We start from the raw sequence: 16239 nt of genomic DNA, 5'->3' as shown, positions 1-16239 counted from the left end.
TAGCAGGCAGTGAGGAATGGCAAGGGCAATCTGCAGTGCATGAAGAATGAAGCACATGCCAGGCCCTGCCTAAAGAACAAGCCACATGCCACAAATCATGTGATGTATTTGTCACCACTTAAAAGCCAGATCTAATCCTTGGTTTCAGCAACAATGTGATGTGTCTGTGCCACCACTTTCATGCCTTTGGTGCTTTAAATTTTTATTTGTATGTCTAAAAAGCTGATGTTCAGGGCTCTGGCGGTAATGAACGTTGGCAGCTCCCTTTGAACACAGAAGCATAAAACACAATGAACACAGGAGTGGTGGAGGGCAGACACCCAATGGATTCCAGTCTGATTTGGGCAGCTACTGAGAGTTATTGCTTCTCACTATGTGTTTTTCTGGGCAGGAAGGAGTTAAATACTTCTCACTTTATTTCTATACCTCTGGATGCATTAATTTCCTCTACATAAATTCTATGTAAAGCCACAAGTCATGTATACATACATGTATACATTTATATATATTTCTAATGTATAAATTAATGTATTTGGTTTTTGTGCACAAGTGATTTTGTGCAGGTGATATGTGTTCACACTGGTGAACATGTTAGGTTTCTGGCATGTTATCTTAGGTTTCTGGGCTGTTTTCTTCTTGCCACTAGCAAACAGGAGGGTGTAACACGCCTGGCTCTGCTGTAAGGGAGTTCACTGTAGGAATGCCCGAACTCTGAAGCTTTGCAGAATACTGATGTAAAGGGCACTTGAATTCAAGCAACAGAAATAAACCACTTCAGACATATAAACAAGACCTTGTAACCTGAGATTAGGGACAATTATGCTCATGTTTTGGGATGAATTCGTTCCAGAAATCTCCAGCAATGCAAACCCTGTCAGAACAAGTTTCACAGGTTCATCTGTTCACCAGTACCATGGAAGACACAACTGCTGCTGCCACAGTGGCAGTGCGTGCTGCCTTGGCACAATGGGCAGAGAGGCCCTGATAAAGAGGACACAGCTTTTATTGGCAGAAGTCAGCTTGAATACCTGGTGAAACCGAAAGTATTCTTCCTTCTCCAGAACCCACTGGCCCTGACTATGTTGTTCCTGAATACAGATGCTGCCTATGCTGTGGATTTTTCTCAGTCTACTAGAAAATCAATGTGGGGGCATAATAACATATGTAAGACTATGAATTTGCAGGGAACTATGTATTTCTCTATGTATTTTGGAAAACATTGTTAAACTCTAGCTCTAGTCCCACTATGTAAATTCATGTTTAAAAAGACTCTTAAATGAGCCTAAAAGATACTAGCAGGCCTCCTCCCAAACAGCTGATGAGACAGGAGAGAATAAAAAGAATGGAGCTGCTGTTGTGTAGAAGTGTGATTTATTTGTCATCTGCAATTGGAATGGTATTTATGGATTGGCTTCTGCTGACAGGTTCTCTGTACCCAACCAGCATGCGCATTAGTGAAGAGGGACGCCTGGTTGTCAACTTCAAGACTGAAGCACGGTTTCACGGTCTGTTTGTCATGTCCCACCCTGGTAAGCTTAATCTACAGTTTAGCAGATGTGTAAAAATACAGACACACCTCCCGAATTGCATATTTTTCATTCTTCTCAGTCTTGCTGCTGCCACCTGATGTTTTTATGTACTCTGCCTCTCCAGCTAATGATTTATTCTGTTTGGGTTTTTTTGCTTGTCACTGATGACTATATTCAGAATTTCAAACTTAATGAAATAGTTCCACTTGATGAAAAAGCTGATTTATGATAGGTGAAGATCTAGGCCTATCTGTACACTAGAGATCCATAAAAACACATTTTTGATCCGAAAGCTTTCTATTTAGAGACCAATAATTAAAATTTCTTTTCTAATTTGCAGCCTTTTGATGTTATTTAGTCTTTTTTCAAAGAGTAAAAAAAGCTTTAGTAGTAGGAATTTTGTATCACTCTGTTAATAAAACATTCTCACTGCCATTCAATTAAGTCATTACTGAGGACCTGATCCTGCAATTTAATCTGTTTAAACCCTTCTCCCTTTATTCAGAATAATCACAGGTATAAGTCTCTTTCTACAGACATAAGTCTGAGCATGAATGTTGGCAATGGAAAAGATTATCCAAGTAAATTAAATCTGCTGAACAATAATGGGAAGAGGGGAAAAAAAGCATTTTAAGAAATCTGTTTTAGTTTTAGTTCGTTTTTTTAACCTATAAAACTCCTTCATAGTGATTCTGCTTTTTGTCAGCTGTCTTCCAGAGTTTAAGGTTCTGTGTATTGGATAGAACTGAAAGAGTTACTCTGCTAAGATAAATTATTTTTTGTTCCCTGGGCTGACATTCCAAGTTAAAAACAGGAGGGATTATAGATCTTTGCCATTCCACTCTCACTGTTTTGCCTTTCAGTTAGATTTAATCTTTATACAATTCTGGTTGTATAGCCCAAAAACAACTACTTAAGCGACATTTGAACGCGAGTCAAGGGGGCCCAGTTATGTTGACTGTAATTCATTTTGTAAGTTTCAGCTAACAAAGCCCATTGCCCTTTAAAAGCATTAACATCACCACGGCATTATGGTTTTTAAATTATTGGGAATGTTTGTCAGGCTCTGAGAGTCTGCACTGAAACACTAATGGTGACAAATCTGTCTACTGGCATATTTCTAGCTTCATCTCTAACTTCCATGGTTATGTCAGCTGATCACCCGAGCCTGACATTCAGCCTCAGCCTCATCCGAAGCGAGCCCACGTACAACCAGCCAGTACAGCAGTGGAGCTTTGTTTCAGATTTTGCGGTAAAACCTCAGCCTTTGCTGTTTTCTCTTACCTCAACTTGTAAGTTAGGATGTTGGTGTTAACACTCTTCTCTCTCAATGTCTCCCCACAAAGGTTCGAGACTATTCTGGGACCTATACGGTAAAGCTGATAGCTTGTACCACTGCTCCTCATCAGGAGTTCAGCCTACCGGTGATCTGCAATCCTAGAGAGCCGATCACATTTGATCTGGACATTCGATTCCAGCAGGTAGCACCCCAATGATGTTTTCTTCATATTTGCTTTTCATTTTAATTCTCAAATCGCCTTTGGTAATCTTGTAATTATAGTACTAGAAATTTAATTTAGTTGCTTACAACAAACCAGTTCCAAAGTTGCAGTGACAGAACATGCTCTCTTCTGCTATTTAGCTTTACGCAACATGGAAAGGTTAATGTAGGAGCACAAGTGATTTTTTTTGTCCTTGACTCATGAACAGTATTTATTCATTTTTTCTGTGATAGTCAGAAGGATGTCATTCACATTGATTGTGTGATGGTTACTATCTCTGGTATTGAATGTGAGACCTTCAGAGGAAGATTGATCCAGTCCTAAGGTAGGACTTCCTCCATTAACTGTGGAGGAAGTGTAAATAACCAACACTGTTAAAATACTCAGCTTTAAGACTTATTTGCGATATTAAGTGATAAGAATCCCAGCCACAGCAATATGGATCACTAGTTGTAAGGGCTAGCATGATCTTGAGAATAGTAAGGATGAAGTTTTATCACTTCTGTTATTTGGAGCCAATACAACCAAGAACAATGTGGCTTGGTTTCATGCTCATTAGTAGTATAGATGTATGCTGTTAGATCATCTTACAGTGTAAATACAGTGTGGATCAGCCAGAAATGCACAATCAGTTTCCTGTTGAATTAGCCAGGGTATGCAAAAGAATGTATGCAGCCTTTATGCTTTCATTTGGTGTTATGCCAGCTATGGGAGAACAGACGATACGGCATTAAGTTCTGGTGAAACAGAGTGATGATACATGATCTGACACAAAATCTGCCTTCTCAGAATTAACCCAGCAAAACTTCTGGAAAAAATGAATGGCTGGAGTTGAGAGGTGCAGCACTCCGGCTTTCATCTGGCATTTCTTATCTGCTTCTAGGAACTCTAAAGCTATTCACAACAGTGCTGAACCATAGCTCGTGTCCAGTCTTCACTCAAACAAGAAAGATGTTGATGATTTGACAAAAATTCAAAAGAGCAACAAAAACGTTGCAAAATTGGCAAAGTAGCCTAGGGATATTCTTTTTATCTCACCTGGAAGAAGCCTAAGGAGTAAATTTCTCAAGTTGTGAGAATGGTTTTGTGAAAATAAAATGGCTGCAAGGTTCCTTGTATCAGCTTTAATAGTGTAGTATATTCAAGTTTCAGGTACACAGATTAAAATTAGAGATAAGGTACACAACTGTAATAGTGTCGTAATTGCTAGGTACTGTTGCTGGTTAGTCCCCGTCACCAGCAATTTTCAAATCAAGTCCAACTCATTGTTTTGAGATACTCACAGTGAAAAGAATTCAGGAAATGTTGTGGTCCATTTTTGTTTCCTTTGATCATAGATGGAAAGAATATGTGGTCTTAAAGTGGGTTCCAATAAGACTTTTAGGTATTCTGCAAAAATGAATGAACATTAGTATCCATGTTTTAGCAGTAAGAAACAGGGAACAGAGAAGTGAGCATGAAAACTCACGCTGCAATGCTAGTTCTTAGACTAAGAACATCCTGATACCTTGCACAGACCCACTGAAGTCAGTGAGTGCCAGTCTCAAAACTGGATCAAAATGGTTTTGACTGCAAATCAAATTATGAAATCTGAACAACAAAAATTGTTTCTCTCAGTTCTCGCTCTAGTGTCCCAGCTGCTCTACTGAATTATCTTCTTGGTATTTTTAGTATGAGACTTTTTATTTTCTTGTAATCATCATTTTGTTTGGATTTCCTTCACCAATGTTTTCATTGTTTAGGAGCAAGGGGCCATTTTAAGATGCAAAAATCAAGTAAAAAATATATTTTTGTGTTCTCTCTTTGAAGATTTCACTTCAGTATTTCCATCATTAGCATGTTTCTACCCATTTCGCTTTTCTTCTTTTTTATGGCCCTAGAAGAGGGAAGCAGGTAGCCTGTAACAATACTGAGCATTATATTACCACTGCTTCATTCTGGGATGCCCTGTACATGACAGCATCCAAACGGCAATCTGTTGTATTACAATCACTTCAACATCTCCTTTCTTTAAATGCACATGACTACTTCTTGACAAAACTACTCCCATAATACTTGCTGCCCTGAGATGAACCTCTCTCAGGAGCCATCTGCTTCTTGAGGTACCATGTATCTCATGGGTTTTTGTCCCATGGAGGTGGATATGTATACATATAGTGCCAAACCATCCATATGCAAAGTTCATGAGTATGACAAATAGGCAGAGTAAACTGACTGTCCAGTTCAGTAGAGATTTACTCTGCCAAGGAAGAGCCTGATGAGGCCATAAGGCCGTACTTGATTCTCTTTCAGATCTGCAGCTGAAAACCAGTTGACTCAGATAGGTATTTGAAGCTGTGGGATCACAACCCAGTAGCTTGAATCCAGGCATTTGGAAGGAAGCATTCCAAAGAGATTGCAAATGATTTTTTTAATTATTATAATTTCTGTGAAGAGGTTATGGGGATAGGGTTCTTCCGTATGAAGTTTGTAAAAATGTTTTGGCTATTCATTCTTCTTGCTAAATCCTGTTGCTCTGACAGTTTTGGGAGCCTACTGTGAAAAAAGGGATTAGAAGAAGAATAAGCATGCATATATTGTGGCAGCAGTTTCTGTTATATCTCATTCCATCAGCATTTTTCTTGTTTGTTTAGTGGCCTCTTGTACTTTTTTAAAAATTTTCTTTCTTTTTTTTTTTTGAATGCGTGAAATGCATCTTTTTGAGGTCTGGGTTCTCCCCAGTCCTTCTGTTTGCTACATCCTTTCATTTTTTTTCTTATGGCCAATATAGGGGTTGCCTTCTAACTTATGTTTATAAAGTACATGGCCCAGTGAGAACCTGCTTCTAATAATATTGTTTTATTGTACTTTTATTATGTAATCAAGGAAAAATCATAGATAAGTATATTGAATATATGAAGATAAATATCAGCATAAAAGATGCTCAGATGCTTTTGTGCCTTTTCAGATATATGATTTGAGTTACATACGCAGATATCCTGCACCACTAAATCTTGCAAATGGATATTAGAGGATCAGAAACAGAGTTGAGACTTCAGTGTAAGGGTAAAAATTGGATAGAGAAAACAGGCTGAGTCAAAAAGAGACAAGATATTGAGGAAAATATTTTTCTCCCCTTACCACATATATAAGTTGCCCTGGGCACCTTCTTGTCTGGAATTTGAAAAATGTGGTGGGAAGAAACTAGCCCAGAATCTCATCAATCATAGAAGTAGATAAACCAAAGGCTATATGTGTGTAAAACATGCAGCAATATATTTCTAGTGCAAATAAATATTTGTAGTTAAGCTGTATTATTGCACGTAGATATCCAGAGCTGATGAATAACGTATAGGGGAGAAGATCAATGTTTTGAAAATGATTAAAGAATGCTTTTTGAAGCACTGTTGTGTTTTAGGTCAGCGACCCAGTGGCTGCTGAGTTCAGCTTGAACACCCAGATGTTCCTTCTCTCCAAAAAGACACTCTGGCTGTCGGATGGATCAATGGGCTTTGGACAAGAAAGTGATGTTGCTTTCTCAGAAGGTAAAATTGTGTACTGATAACAGACCTTTAAAACGTGAGTCACACTTCCAGGATTCTGTTTCAGTCAAAACAAACCAGGAATAAGGATATAGCTGCGTCTAGCTGTGTTCAGCTATGTTCTAAAGTGCCTTTCTTACTGGCACTTTATATCAGAGCTGTTGGTCCATCTACATTGAAACTATTATATCTGAAGTTGACATTACTGGTGCCATTTCTCAAATGCTGTGCACTTCATAAATGTTTTTTGATTGAAGACCTGAATATAGGCCATAATTTAAAGGAGCTTCTGAACTGATTCTAATTATAGTAACTGCAAATGACTTCCTACTGCTATTATGTAGCCCAGAGCGTGCTGTTTGATCACAGCCTTTTGCAACACCCTCTGGTGAAAGCTGAGTGGCAAAGTGTCTCAAGTAAATTCTTGATGTAGCTGTAGGCAGACTGAGAGTCTCCAGCTTGGACATTTGAGGTGAGCAGAAACTGCAGTCACGTTACACTGCACCAAGCTTCTTAACTAGGCTTATTTGTTTAGCTTCAGTGTTGTGTTAACTGTTCCAGTGTAACAGGATATTAACTGTGTGCATTCTCTTACAGGTGATGTCATTTATGGTCGAGTGATGGTGGATCCAGTGCAAAATCTGGGTGATTCCTTCTACTGTAGCATTGAGAAGGTTTTCCTGTGTACAGGAGCTGATGGATATGTACCCAAGTATAATCCATCCAACACTGAATATGGATGTCTTGCTGATTCTCCATCCCTTCTGTACAGATTCAAGATTGTGGTAAGATTTCTAGATCTGGAAGAATACACATTTTTTGAGATAGTTTTTTGTACTTCTTTTTTTTTAATCTAAAACCAACCTGGGAATAACAAATCTATATTTTACAAACATTTTTTTTTTTACCTCTGTGACTTTGTAGGATAAAGCTCAACCAGAGACACAAGCCACAAGCTTTGGAGATGTGCTTTTTAATGCAAAACTTGCAATAGATGATCCTGAAGCAATTTCTTTAGTTAAACAACCAGGCTCCGATGGATTTAAAGTAGACTCAACTCCTCTGTTTCAGGTATGATTTCTATAGCTTAGTATCAAGACACTGAACCAAGCAGAAACACTTGTACAAGAAATGCTTTTAAGTGTAAGTCACATTGAAACCAACTAAAAGATGTATTGTGATTTCAGTTCAGTTAAACAGAGTTACAAATGCTTACAGATTTCAAGATGTAAAATCTGGAACACTTCTAGGATGATTCATATAGGGACAGTATTGTTTTTCTTCTGTTTAATTCCATATCTAAGGAGAAATTATATCAATAATTGTTATGCATTTCTTCTAAGAACTTGTTTATTTTTATACAGCATTGTTTTATTCCTTCTAATCTCTCTTGTCTAAGCCACAGAGAGAAAGAATTGTAAACATTTATAGAGAACTTCATCAGAAGCTGATTGATACAACATTTTCTCTGCAAGTCATCTTTACAAGCTTGCATACTGCAAAACATTTAAGCACAGGAAGGCCTTCTAATTGAAATCTAAAGGATACACCTGCTTTTTAATTCTGTATAACCCATCAGCTGTTTACTTTCATTCTTTAGATCTGTATGACCCAGCCAGCTGTTAGAATTTGCCTCCTTTAGTATTTCCAAAACTACATGCCAAACTGTAGCAATTGGAGAGATCAAAATGATGGGAAAATGTGTTTCACCAGAGGTATAATGACAGAAGAATCGGCACAATAGAAAGGTGCTATAAGGAAAGGGAAGAAAATTGCTTACCCATATCAGAAGATTCCAGGTTTGCAGAGGAAAGCTCCACCAGGGAGGGATCTCCAGAAAGAGATCCTTCCCTAGTGGCAGTCAGCTCTTAAATGGGGTCTAAGAGAGGTGCAGCCAGACTTTATTCCTTCTGGTTGCACAGGTGAATTGCCTTCAGCTGTGCTCCCAGGTCTGACCTGGTCCTTTCCCAGGAGATCAGTCAGTGGTTCAGGCCATGACTTAGTAGTTCCCGTAAACAAACTCAAAAGTACAAATTAGAAAAAATACAAAGGAGTCATTAATCCTACTCCTGTCCATTCAGTGATATGTCCCACTGTAAACAATGGAGTATTTAAGAGAACAGCCTATTTAATACAAAAATGGTTTCATAATCTGACCCCATTGAACTGATATCTTTGTTTTGATTTAAAGAATCCACTCCCAATAATACAGTATTTTTTTGCCCTCATTCTGTCAAAAGAATGGGAATGTGAAGAAACATTCTGTCCTGACAAAGATGGGAAAAACAAGTATAAAATAGAAAATGTGTTCAGCATTTTGCTCAATAACAGACTCTGGGGGCAACTACTCAAAGTAGAAACGAATAGCCTTTAAAAAAAAAACAATAGGAGAGTTTCAGATCATCCTACTGGATCTTGCCAAATTTGTTATGTATCCAGAAAATACAGGACAGACTCATGGAAGATGGTGTTATCTTATGCAGACTGCAAGGAATCGCAGAATCACAGAATGGGGATGAGGTTGTCAGGGACTTCTGGAAATTTTCCATTCCAACCCCTCTGCTCAAAGCAGAGTCACCCAGAGCAGGTTGCCCAGGTCTTGTTCAGCTGGATTTTGAATGACTCCAAAAATGGAGATTCTACAGGCTCTCTGTTCAACCACCATAAAATGGCAGATTGCTTTCTTATGTTCAGATGGAAACAGGAGCCACAGCTAAGACCTAGAAGGTGGGAGGTTAGGTCTGGAAAGCCCCTTTTCTATAGCCTCTACAGCTGAGGTTCTTTGCACAAGACCTGTGCAGCCATTGGTATTAATGGTACAAAGTTAAATGACAAGGCTGTCTTTCTTCATCTGCACCTGGTAGTAATAGAGTATGGATATGAAAAGCAGTTAACACTGTTCTTAAAATTTTGACAGAAAATGTGACTTACCTGGGACTGATTGACACATAGTGTTTTATCTGTTCTCGATGTTGAAATTTGAAAGTACTGTCCAGACAGTCATTACAAAGTGGTAACTGATTTTGTCTGTTCATAGCTCTGTCCAGATTGTGCATGTATGTTTAAAAGCAAAAAAATTGTGTCTTTCTAGGTGTCTTTGGGCAGGGAGTGGTATGTCCATACAATCTACACTGTACGATCAAAGGAGAACGCTAACCGCGGGATTGGCAAAAGAAGCGTGGAGCAGCAGTACCACTCACTTTTTAGTGGAGGCAGCCCAGTAGCATCAACACAGAGACGTCATAAGAGAGGAGTTGTGGGAGCCCCAGAACTTGCAAAAGACATTGGAGTAGAAAACAACCGAGGGACAAACATACAGCACATAGCACTGGATCGCACCAGCAAGAAACAGGTCCCTCAAAGAGAGGTTGTGGTCAATGGTGTTCTCCCCAGAGAACAGAACAGCCAGGGCTCAGGGGTCAGTGTAGTCACAATCATTGGCGGAGCTGCTGCCATTTTCCTTGCCATCTGCTTAATTGCAATCATCATTTTGCTGCTAAAGCGGAGACACAATTCTGAGAAGAAGGAAGCTGCAAAGAAGTCAGGCAGCAATGAACCAATGATGCTGCCCAATAACTGCACCAGCGATAGCTCTGAGGTTTGATTCAAAGACCACAGGATTCAACCCAGAGTCTCCAGGGTGTCTCAAAACAAAATTGAACTGCACTTATGTAGCAGCAGATCATGGTGAATCGTGAAGAGTAAAAAGTTCACGTGCGTCTAGATTTACTTGAAATTTTTTATCCTGAACTTTTGCTGCCTTTATCAACAATAGAAAAATCCATTCTGAATCTCCCACTTTGCACTAAAGGTTATCGTGACGTCCCTGTATCATGCACTAATCTTTAGCAGGAGTTCAAGGAACTGCATTGTAAGGGAGAACATTTTGTTTTATTTTTTTGTATTTGCTGACATTTCAAAAAAGTAGTAGAGACTATCCAAAGGTGCTATAGATCCTTTCTGTAATAAGGGAGGAAATCTGTTTCTTTAGGAATACTGGATACTTGAGAGGTGGAATACTTACACTCTTCAGTTACATTTTGTACTGTTTCTCACAAAGAACTCAGTGTCTGCAGTTAGGCTGAAAGGTAATAAAATGCCTTAGGCATGAATCCTCCCTCCTGTAAGACTTTGACTTCATTTAAGCTATACCAGTGATTAGTTGTTTTTTTTTTTCCTTATGTTTAACTGAACTTTTTCAAAAGACAGCTAGATTAGATGGCGTAACATTATAATCAGTTGCATGTCACAAAAGGCAATACGTACTCTTTTCTGCAAATTCTTACTCAGCTATTTAATCAGATTTTTTTTTTCCCTCATTTTTTCCTTATTTATGTTGATATAAAGCCAAAGAATACAACAAATCTAGAAGGAATTTTGTTTTTGACAGGAACTGGACGCATATCTTCTTAAGTTTATAACAAATCATGGATGTTTTGTAAGGCAAATTGTATTTTTTAGAGCATATCCACTGCTGGGAAATGCAAGCATTAATATTTCAGTGCCTAGTATTAGATTCAAAATGCAGAGGACAAAGTTCTGCCTGAACTGAGCCTAGGAATCATGATACTGAATACAGCATGTGATTGTCAGCTGCCATGTCAAATGGCAACTAAGTGAAGAAAAAAATATAACATGATTGAATCAAGTAGTATTTGTTAGCTTATCATTATAGCGTATCTTGACAAACATGCTAGATCATTGCTGGGCTACTTTTTATTTTTAACAAATGACTACTTCTGAAAGAGATTCTGATTTTCTCTCAGTCTTCCCAATGTAGACAATCTGGCAGCATTGATGTCTCACTGAAGTTTGGATCAGCAGGTCCCATGCCATTTTTTTTATGCAGACAGGACCTGTTCTGCCCTAGATATCCTGCCAAATGCTTGGCCATGAATGCCATATAATCCTGAAGATTATCCCATTTGTCACACCAGCATTTGATATGAATTAATCTTTTCAAGTCAGTGGAGTTCAGCTATATAAACTAAAAATCTGAAGTAGGCTGTTGAGATTGGTGCTGAAAAACCTGTTCCCTTCCACAGCCTCTGGTGGTGAGTACTGGCAGCCCCCAAACTGTGCTCAAGCTGCAAACCATCTGGCATTTGACATTCTGGAGACCATGCTGCAAAGATCTGAGTTACCAGGATCCAGCCTGAAAGCAGCCTGGCTTCTAGCACAGAGTGCTGCCACTGAACTAAAAGATGCCCACAAGGCTTTGTATCCTATGTGTGGTGGGCTGTAAACACAGGGTGACCCAATTTAGTGATTCTGCACAATCATCCATAAGGCTGAGAAATGTTGAGGTCTACTCTCCTGGGAACGTCTGTGCTATGATTTATGAACGTGCCCACAGAGGGACTCGCACTGATATCTCCGGATTTATATTGTTGTGACTTCACTCATTTCGTAAGGCTTCATCAGTTTTTCACCCAACGAATCAGGTCAGAATCTGTGCTGTCTTTTCCTGGGTTTTCTGAAGACTGTTGTTCAGTCTGCTTAATTGAAAGATGTTTTCAGCAACCTGAGGGTCAAGCTCCCTTATTAAAGTCATGCAGTCATCTTTTATTTTAATTAATCTGAGTTCTAGCCTGAAATAATTATCCACAAGACGTGCCCAGTGCATTAGACCTTTTCCCTGGTCACCTGACATTAATTTACTCTTGTAATGAAGTTCCCAGTTTTGTGATCCATGTATTATGTGTGCAAGATTGATCAAAGACTTAAGCCACAGATGTGTTTTATGTTTAAAGTTCAGAACTAAGTTACAATTGTAATCTAGGATCAGATTTGCCCTTGTGCCCGTATGTGAAATAACTGATTATGAGAAAGGCAGAATTTGTCTCCTAGAACCTGCATATTCAGACAGTGATTCTACAGTAAAATGGGACACATGTAAATAATAGAACATTTTAATATTTATAAAATGCCTGTTTTGTGTAAGCAGAGAGGATCTTTTAAAATATATATATAATAAATACAGAATGTAGGTGTTTATCAGTAGAGCAGTTTTTCTGCTTTTGAATTTTAACAGACTGAAATATCGTTGAAGTTGTTTGCAGGCAAAATCTTTTTTTAAATAATTATTATTTCTTTTTATGAAATCACATCAAAAACTGTGTGTTCTACAAGCCAAATATTGAGTCTGATAGATTTGATCACTGCTTTGAATAATGTCTGATTACAGCTCTGTAAAAGGTACCATAATGAGGATTATCAGACAAACATTTTTCTAAAAAATACATTCAAAGAAAACCTGCTGATAACAAAATAAAACACAAAGCACACACTAAGAAGCTGGACAAGAATTAGCAAGATTCGTGAATCAGGTATCAAAGTCCTCTGCCTGGGAAAAAAATCCCAGTGTTCCCAGTAAGACCTGCCAGGTGTGTCCCATTCCTAAGAAATTGAATTTCTTACAATTCAGTGAAATATAAATACGACTGTAGCAGCATGCTTTGTTATTATGGCTTCAAGTTTGAATTTCAGCAAGACGTTTTGGAGGCTTATTAACATTTCTCCTTCTACTTAACAAGTGACCTTGTTTATACTAACCTGAATAAGTGCCTCATCCCCAGTTATATGCACAAGTATATTAATATTTATCTATCCATGCAATAAACTGAATATTTTATATATATATTTAATCTATTTCCAGATTATGTATTCAGTCTTTTCCCTGAAGATACGTATTCCGCTGGCAGTAATGCCATTTGTTAAGCCCTTTATACAGTAACTGCTGTGTTTAAATTTGTTATCAAGCTGTCAGAAATCTTTCCATGCATATTTATTTGGAGCAATTTCTTATGTATGTCTGTGGCTGTGATATTTGGCATTTTTATCAGGAAAAATAAAAATAAAACTTCTTCTGTTTGTTATTAATCTACAATCTGTGTATAACTATCACACAGTAGAGAGTGGTCAGTAATGCATTGTTATGAAAAATGAATTTGTTACATCAACTGAAGGCCATAAGCTTACTGCTGCATTTGCAATAAGTCTTCCTGGTTCCTTCCTGAAGTGATTGCCTTTTGGTCACAAAGTGTTCAGCAAAAGGACTGCTTTGTAATCATCGGAGTTGTGCTTATGACTCACAGAGGGATTACTTCTTTCAGCTGCAGAACATCAGAAATGTCCAGATCTGTACATTGCAGCAGTGGGTCTGCAAGTCCTTTACAGGCTTGGTTGTGCTTCTCCATGTCTGTCCTCTGTTCTACCTAAACTTGCTCAGGTGGATTGTACTCTTACACTTACTCCTTAGACTGAGCTGAATCCTCCAGCCTGTAACATCTATGAGATCTTTGTAGTGATTTCTACTGCTGCAAATCACATTGGAAATATTTCTGTCCTACTACAATATAAATTTTTAGACTAGGAATCAGGAAGAAATTCTTTACTGTGAGGGTGGTGAGACACTGGAACAGGTTGCCCAGACAGGCTGTGGGTGCCCCCTCCCTGGAAGCATTCAAAGCCAGGCTGGAGGGGCTTTGAGCAACCTGGTCTAGAGGGAGGTGTCCCTGCCTATAGCAGGGGATTGGAACTAGGTGACCTTAAAGGTTCCTTCCAACTCAAACCAGTCTGTGGTTCTATGAAATCACTACAAATGATGCACTGTCAGTTGATCAAAGGACATTAATTTCCCAATTTGAGATTGTCAGCAGCAGTAAAGCCATGTCCACATTCATTTTGTCTTTAAGTGCAGTTCTATTTCTACTAAGATGTCCAAGCATGTTCCAAAAGGTCCAGAATGGCTTTTCCTTCACAGTCCAAGCATGTGTATATTGCAGTTACATTCCAGTACCAGTAGGGATCAGAATTCTTTTGCTGCATCCTCACTGTATTTTGAAATAAGTCTTCAAATTCAGCTCATACCTCTGAATGCCTTAAATTTTGAAAGCTCTTCAGTAACTTAGTGTCAAGTGGTTGGCTCTTTGATTTTTGATTTTCTTATTATTTATCTCAAGGAATGATCCATTCAGAATTTACCTGCTACTACTGTTGCTTTGGAAACTATCTGCTGACTTCCAGTAAAAATGAACGGAACAGCTGGAAGGTTCTGAAACAGTGCATCTTGCTTCACTTAATGGCCAATGCTCAAGCATGCACTGAATTCCTGCAATCTCCTGTTACCTTTCATTTTCATGATACAAGTATTCCTGAGTGTAAATTTCCACATGAAGTGTGGAATCTGCAGTTGATCCAGTTGAAGTTCTCCATTTAATCTAGTGGAACTGATTGTCTCTAGTGTGTTTTGAGCATTATTTCTAGCAAAAGCTCTAACTCAGTTATCATAGCTGACAAAAGGACATGTTCTGCATGAGTGAGTTCATCACTTTAGATACTGTATTAATTTCTGCTTTTCTCCCTCTTGCATTCCCTTAAAAGGGGGAAAAAAAAAGAAAAAAGAAAAAAAAAAGAAAAATAAAAAAGCATGTAATGAATATAAAGGAAGTAAATATGGCAGTAAATTACAAAAATATTGATAAAAAGTAAGGAATGTAGGAATGTATTCCCCACAAAGAGAAATTAAATAAATAAGATTCCCTTTTACTCTTCATCTTAGGAAATAAACATTCAAGGAAGAATATTGCAGAGGTGCCTTAAATCCTGAATGTTACAGTGACTATGGTTAGGGAACAATGATTCACTGTTTCTCACTGTTTTACAGCGATTCCACCCAACAAAATTTGCTGGCTACACAGATGAAAGGAAATTCCTTATCATTTGACATAAAATTGTAATTGCAAGACTCACTACAGCAAAATGATGTGTGTGCCAAACTGAAAAAGAAGTGAAGACAGGTCATTAAAACTGGCTCTCTGTTACAGCAACTAACTAAGAAAGGCCAGACTGGAAAAGATGGTAAGGTTCAGGAAAAGGAACAGACTGTTCATCTCTTTCACTTCTCTTCCCCACAACTCCACTCCTGGTGCTGTTAGGAGCAGACTCCTCACCCAGAAAGGCCACTCTCATGCCCTAATAGTCCTACAAAGAGCCTTGCAATTGACAATATGAAGTACCAAACAAAAAAAAATTAAAAAAGTATTTCTTCTTGGGATAAGAGGACATGAAAGCTTTCGTCTGACCTAGCGTCAACACGAGGGTTCTATCAGGTGAGTTAACCTGCACCTCACATCTGCCTACATCTCCTGCTGAGGACTGCTTGAAATGGTTTTCTGAGTCAGTAGCTCTTCCTGGTGCATATCCTATGAAGGCATATGATCTGGACAGAAAGATGTAAAGCATCTAGGAAGAGGAAGGTCAGGGCAGAGCTAAAAGGTACTGCTGGCAATTTTATTTATCTTATATTCTCTGCTATTTTTAGAGAAGATTAAAAGAATATTTCTTGTACTGTCAAGTGTCTCTTTCACTGATGTTTTTTCTCTTTTTTTTTCTTATGTTTCTTAAGGAACCAAAATGTTCCTGGCAAGACAGAAACATAAATTACAAATTCTGTAAAAATGGGATCTCCTGGGGATGCAGCTGAGCTTTTCTTCCACTTCTTGGAAAAGACTTGAATTTCAACATGGAAAGCTTGTGCTGTGGCCCACAGGGACTGTTTCCCTTTGGTCAAGTCCAGGAAAAGAACGCTGGAGCAGCATCTGGCTAATTGTTCACAACACCACATGCCTCTGTGTCTGGGGACAAAATAGTGGTGAAATGTCAGGAGGCGTTATAGAAGGGTGG

The 16239-nt window shown here is 38.5% G+C and overlaps 1 protein-coding gene across 1 annotated transcript in view; it reads left to right on the top strand.

The window, feature by feature from the left end:
• The window catches only part of FREM2 (FRAS1 related extracellular matrix 2), a 124958-nt gene extending 111564 nt beyond the window's left edge, over positions 1 to 13394 (top strand). The window contains exons 18-24 of the mRNA XM_031615675.2: positions 1425 to 1529; positions 2654 to 2781; positions 2876 to 3010; positions 6429 to 6555; positions 7150 to 7337; positions 7477 to 7623; positions 9644 to 13394. Of these exons, the coding sequence (XP_031471535.2) occupies positions 1425 to 1529; positions 2654 to 2781; positions 2876 to 3010; positions 6429 to 6555; positions 7150 to 7337; positions 7477 to 7623; positions 9644 to 10156 (1343 nt within the window). The 3' untranslated portion in view covers positions 10157 to 13394. The remainder of the gene's footprint in view (positions 1 to 1424; positions 1530 to 2653; positions 2782 to 2875; positions 3011 to 6428; positions 6556 to 7149; positions 7338 to 7476; positions 7624 to 9643) is intronic.
• The last annotated feature ends 2845 nt before the right edge of the window (positions 13395 to 16239 follow it).

Source organism: Phasianus colchicus, chromosome 1 (genome assembly GCF_987193195.1).
Source record: "Phasianus colchicus chromosome 1, bPhaCol1.hap1.1, whole genome shotgun sequence".
NCBI classification, from domain to species: Eukaryota; Metazoa; Chordata; class Aves; order Galliformes; family Phasianidae; genus Phasianus; species Phasianus colchicus.
The sequence above is the reverse complement of the archived record's forward strand: the minus strand, read 5'-3'. Positions and strand labels throughout refer to the sequence as shown.